The 6,107-nt window shown below is 42.6% G+C and overlaps 1 protein-coding gene across 2 annotated transcripts in view; it reads left to right on the forward strand.

The window, feature by feature from the left end:
* LOC132396342 (uncharacterized) overlaps positions 1-5,749 on the forward strand; it is a 427,456-nt gene extending 421,707 nt beyond the window's left edge. Inside the window, exons 1-2 of one of the 2 annotated variants that reach the window (XM_059973855.1) lie at positions 2,919-3,019; positions 3,298-5,749. In XM_059973855.1, coding sequence (XP_059829838.1) covers positions 3,465-5,027 — 1,563 coding nt within the window. In that variant the 5' untranslated portion in view covers positions 2,919-3,019; positions 3,298-3,464 and the 3' untranslated portion in view covers positions 5,028-5,749. Of the gene's footprint in view, positions 1-2,918; positions 3,020-3,297 lie in introns of those variants that run through there. The other variant, XM_059973856.1, reaches the window with a different exon arrangement.
* Positions 5,750-6,107: the final 358 nt, after the last annotated feature.

The raw sequence follows: 6,107 nt of genomic DNA on the forward strand, positions 1-6,107 counted from the left end.
AGTTTGTTAAACAGGACCTGCCCTTTCTGAATCCATGCTGCATCAGTCTAATGGAACCACTTCTTTCTAAATGTTTCACTATTTCTTCCTTAATGACAACTTCAAGCATTTTCCTGACTACAGATGTTAAGCTAATTGGCCTATACTTACCTGTTTTTTGCCTACATCCTTTTTTTAAAAAGTAGCGTGACATCTACTGTCTTCCAATTTTCTAGAACCTGTCTAGAGAATTATGGTAAATTCTGGATACACGCTGATAAGCATCCTCTTTCTCTAGATGTGTATGTGAGAATGCTGTTCTTGGATCAGTTCAGCATTCAACATCATAATTCCATCTGTGCTTGACAAGAAGCTCAGAGACCTTGGCCTTCACCCTGGATTGTGTAGCTGGATCCTGGACTTCCTGTAAGATCTCCAGCAGGTGGTAAGAGTGGGCTCCCTTACCTCTGCCCCTCACACAGGGCTGTGTCCTCAGCCCCCTCCTTTATGTCTATGACGGTGTCACCACCCACAGTTCCAATTTGCTAATTAATTTTGCTGACGATACTACATTGATTGGCCTAATCTCAAGTAATAATGAGGCAGCCTACAGGGAAGTCATCACCCTGATACAGTGGTATCAAGAAAACAAGTTCTCCCTCAATGTCACAAAAACAAAGGAGCTGGTTGTGGACTACAGGAGGAATGGAGACAGGTTTACCCCTGTTGACATCGATGGATCTGGGGTTGACAGGGTGAACAGCTTTAAGTTCCTCGGCATACACATTACTAAGGATCTCACTTGGTCTGTATAGATCTGCTCTGTGGTGAAAAAAGCACAGCAGCACCTCTTACACCTCAGACAGTTGAAGAAATTCGGCATGAGTCCCCAAATCCTATGGACTTTCTACAGGGGCACAATTGAGAACATCCTGACTGGCTGCATCACTGCCTGGTATGGGAATTGTACTTCCCTCAATCACAAGACTCTGCAGGGAGTGGTGCAGACAGCCCAGCGCATCAGTAGATGTGAAGTTCCCACTATTCAGGACACTTACAGAGACAGCTGTGCAAAAAGGGCCCAAAGGATCATTGGGGATTCAAGTCACCCCAACCAAAAACTGTTCCAGCTGCTACCATCCGGGAAATGGTACTGAAGCATAAAAGCCAGGACCAACAGGCTCCAGGACAGCTTCTTCCACCAAGTCAACAGACTAATTAATTCACGCTGATACAATAGTATTCCTATGTTATATTGACTGTCCTGTTGTACATACTATTTATTACAAATTACTATAAATTGCACATTGGACATTTAGATGGAGACATAACATAGATTTTTACACCTCATGTATGTGAAGTATGTAAGCAATAAGTCAATTCAATCAAGTCTGATTGCAAGGACAACCAAATACTCTGTTGCAGAGAATTTTTCTAATCATTCATATTTATTCCGTTTGTTGGTTTTTTCTTCTATGGTTCCGTCCTTGTACTCTGGAGAAATAATCTATTTTAAATATGTCAGCATTTTATCCCTATGGAGATATGAGGCTCTGTCAGACTAATACATTAAATTCAGCTATTTTCATTCTGTTACTCAAAATTCTTCCAAATGTTTCATCTGCTCCTTGCCTGCCTTGGAAACCAGCAACTAATTACTCAATCACCATTTTCAGTAAAACACAAGACAACATTAATAGCATCCTTCAACCTTAACACTTTCTTCAAAAGCCAGCAGCCCCTGACTGCTTCACTTACCCAACCATCCTCATCCCTTCTCTGACCTACCCTACTAGTGACTGCTTCACTATGTCAAGGCTAGTGCTAATTATTTCCTGTTCAAATTCTTTGTTTAATTTCCTTTGAAGCCCTAATACCCTTTCCCCAACACCTTGCCATCAATTTAGCACCCAGAGCATCTATCTCCAAATTTTCTAGCTCTGTTCCAGTTCCGAGCCATTTATTCCTCATGACATTATTCTTAGCTGCATGTTGGCATGTGGCCTAGTGGTTAAGATGTTCGTCTAGTGATCTGAAGATTACTAGTTCGAGCCTTAGCCGAGGCGGAGTGTGTCCTTAACAAAGCACTTAACCACACATTGCTCTGCGACAACACTGGTGCCAAGCTGTATGGATCCTAATGCCCTTCCCTTGGACAACATCAGTGGTGTGGAGAGGGGAGATATGCAACTGCCGAACTTCCATAAAAAAAACCTTGTCCAGGGCTTGCACCCTGGAAATGTTCCAAAGGCGCAAATACATGGTCTATCGATCCTAGCGGAGGCCTATATTCTTAGCTGCACAAAGAAACTTTATTGTATGCTTGCTTGTGTGTCCACTTGGCACATCCCTAGGTTCCAGCATTGGCTTTCAGCTATCGTGAATTACCTGCCAATTTTTGTTAACATTATCTGTGATCTGATGTTAAACTCCACATTCACATTGTTGAAATTTGAAGGGGTAGAAATGCATCAATTGCTATTAACTGACTTCCTTACTAGCAAATTCATGGAGGCTAGGAAAGCTGACAATCACAAGTTGCAAATTTGTAGGTCTAATGACTAAAAATGCATTTCCTCACACCAACAATCCATGGTTTTATTGGCTATTTATTGAAGAGAAATCATGGGTGCAAATATTTCAGTGGGCTCAATTGGAAAATTAACAACTGTTGTTCCAAACTGCAAGTCAGTTCAAACTGTATATTCAATAGAATCCATTGATGACTGAATTAACCTTCAAATTTTATCTTTGGTCAATTTTACCTCTCTGATTGTGCTGTCTTTACGACAGTTATTTAGTTTATAATATTTTCGCTTAGTAATTCATTCAATAGTATTTTCTAGTTAGAATTAGAAGTGTTTAAAGTGTATTCATTGCATGTAAAATATATCGGCATGCGATGACGTCACATCCGGTTTCGCCGCGTCTTGTGGGAAAACACCGGTTTGAAATTAGCGCGAGGGTGGGGGCTTTCCACGAGGCTCACCTGAGCACAAGCAGTTTTGCAGGCATGAGAAATCACAGTGAGAGCAACGCTGTAAGTTAATAGATAATCGATATATTGAACTAAGATGTTAATAGTGATCCTGTTAGAGGTAACGTCGGTAGATAATGTTTATGCTTTCGTTAGTTAAAGAGTCGCGGATAGTTTGCATGGAAGTGTATTTAAAGTAGTCAATGGAGCAGGTAAACTCTCCCTGTATACTGCACCTTAGTGTAATGTAGTTATAGTCACCTTTGCAAGTATTTACACTTGAAATGTGATATTAAGGAAGGAACAAATACTGTATCAATCTTGTATTGTTTTATCAACAGTTTTCACCATATGTTAATGTGAAGAGTGAACAGTAAATGGTTAATCTTACTGCGATCTGGTTCTTATTAACTGTGGTTTATCCGGACGTTAAATTCGGCGTTTCGTTACACCCGAAGGAGAACGTGACAGTGAAAAAGCGGCATTATCAGGTGTTTCAAGTGCTGCAATGTCAGCTCGATCCGGGATCAAGTCGATGGCGCCCAGCGACAAGGGCAGTAGAACGACATCAAGTAAGTCCGCACAGGCAAGAGCCAAGGCAGAAGCCGCCAAGGTGCGACTGCATTACGCCAGACAAGAAGCAGTTTTGAAAATGAAACTGGCCACCAGAGAAGCCGAAATCCAGAAAGAAGAGGCTGCCAGAGAAGCCGAAATCCAGAAAGAAATGGCCGCCAGACAAAGAGAAGAGGCTGCCAGAGAAGCCGAAATCCAGAAAGAAAGGGCCGCCAGAGAAGCCGAAACCCAGTTGGAAATGACAAAAATATCGACAGAGTTGCAAGTGCTGCAGCTAGAAAGAGAAGAAGCTGCTGCCATGGCGGAAGCAAAGTACATAGAAGAAGCTGAAGGGTCGCGTGATCTGACCGCAGCAAGACCTACTTTAGAAAGGACCAGACTGGAACGCACAAGCGACTATGTACAATCTCAAATAGACAGGCAGGCTCGTCTCCCCTCTCCATACGTATTCGATAACTTCCCCAGCTACGAGGAACCTCAGAGAGTCACGATTGCATCACATCCATACGAGGAAGGAAATTTACCCTCACGGCTCCGTGATGAAGTCAAGAATGAAAGAACCGACAACGCTCCTTCACCCCCACAACAGGACGGCGGGGAGGGAGAGGTTCACTCCAGGACAACAATTGTCAGCTCGAACTGTACAGAAGTTTGCGGTCAAACTCAGTCAAGCCGTTCTTGTTCCGAGATCTGCCTCACTGAGGTGTACCCTAAAGAATCACAACAAGACATTACCAAGCGTAAAGTAACCGACGAGACGCTAGGTCAGTCAGTTTTCGTTCAAACCGAGCACGGAAACAAACTTGCACAATCAGCTCAAGATACCATTTCTTTAAAACCCAAAGACACCAAGGTCTTCAGAGATGAAGCAAATAATGGGGTTGCCCCATTGCCAATCAGAGAACCACGCCAGCGCTCACCAGATAACAAAGAGCAGGCAGTCAAACGGTTCACGTCCTTACGGAAAACCTGGAAAAGGAAACCTGAGATACAGCAACGCACCCGATTGGCCCACGAGGTACTGTGCACCCTAATGGCAGAGGTCACAGCCATTATAAACGCACAATCATTCCTACCTGTGTCTTCTGACCCAGAAAACCCCTTTATACTTTCGCCATCAACGCTCCTTATGCAGAAGGCAGGAGCACCTCCTCCACCAGGAGACTTCTCAGACAAGGATTTGTACACAAAGCAATGGAGACAAGTCCAGGCTCTGGCAAATCAGTTCTGGCCTCGCTGGAGACAAAAATATCTACCTTTGTTGCAACAGAGACAAAAGTGGACAGAACCCCGAAGGAATCTTCAAGTTGAAGACTTAGTCCTGCTCAGGGACAAGCAAGTCGCTCGCAACAGCTGGCCAACGGCCAGAATCACTGCTACATTCCCTAGCGAGGATGGACATGTCAGGAAGATCGAATTGAAGACTACCGACCAAGGCGATGTGAAAATTTACCAAGGGCCAGTTACAGAAGTTATTCTACTTCTACCCAATGACTGATTAAGAGACTAAGTTTTGTACTCTGCTCATTGTGACCTTACGAAGGTCAAGCGGGGAGTGTGCTGTCTTTACGACAGTTATTTAGTTTATAATATTTTCGCTTAGTAATTCATTCAATAGTATTTTCTAGTTAGAATTAGAAGTGTTTAAAGTGTATTCATTGCATGTAAAATATATCGGCATGCGATGACGTCACATCCGGTTTCGCCGCGTCTTGTGGGAAAACACCGGTTTGAAATTAGCGCGAGGGTGGGGGCTTTCCACGAGGCTCACCTGAGCACAAGCAGTTTTGCAGGCATGAGAAATCACAGTGAGAGCAACGCTGTAAGTTAATAGATAATCGATATATTGAACTAAGATGTTAATAGTGATCCTGTTAGAGGTAACGTCGGTAGATAATGTTTATGCTTTCGTTAGTTAAAGAGTCGCGGATAGTTTGCATGGAAGTGTATTTAAAGTAGTCAATGGAGCAGGTAAACTCTCCCTGTATACTGCACCTTAGTGTAATGTAGTTATAGTCACCTTTGCAAGTATTTACACTTGAAATGTGATATTAAGGAAGGAACAAATACTGTATCAATCTTGTATTGTTTTATCAACAGTTTTCACCATATGTTAATGTGAAGAGTGAACAGTAAATGGTTAATCTTACTGCGATCTGGTTCTTATTAACTGTGGTTTATCCGGACGTTAAATTCGGCGTTTCGTTACACCCGAAGGAGAACGTGACACTGATAGTATTCTCCTTCATCCCTCACAGTTGACTGATCAATTGTATTATCATACTAGAATAAAAGGATTCAAAAACACGAAGACATTTATAAAGTGACAGTCTCATGCAGGGTTTCCAACCGGAGTCCTATGTACCCTTTGGATAATGGTAGGGAATCCATACATAGAAAAGGTTGGGAACCTTTGTTTTAGTGAAACAAAGAGTACACCGAATTGCAGTTGAATATGCTTGCTTAAGTCATAATAGACATTGTATATGCATAAATAATAATCTTCAGCTTAGTCAGCACTGAGTTAAGAGGACCTAAGGCACAGCTCCTTCGTGGAGAGAGTTAGGAGCACCAAGTT

The sequence above is a fragment of the Hypanus sabinus genome, chromosome 7 (assembly GCF_030144855.1).
Source record: "Hypanus sabinus isolate sHypSab1 chromosome 7, sHypSab1.hap1, whole genome shotgun sequence".
Lineage (NCBI taxonomy): Eukaryota > Metazoa > Chordata > Chondrichthyes > Myliobatiformes > Dasyatidae > Hypanus > Hypanus sabinus.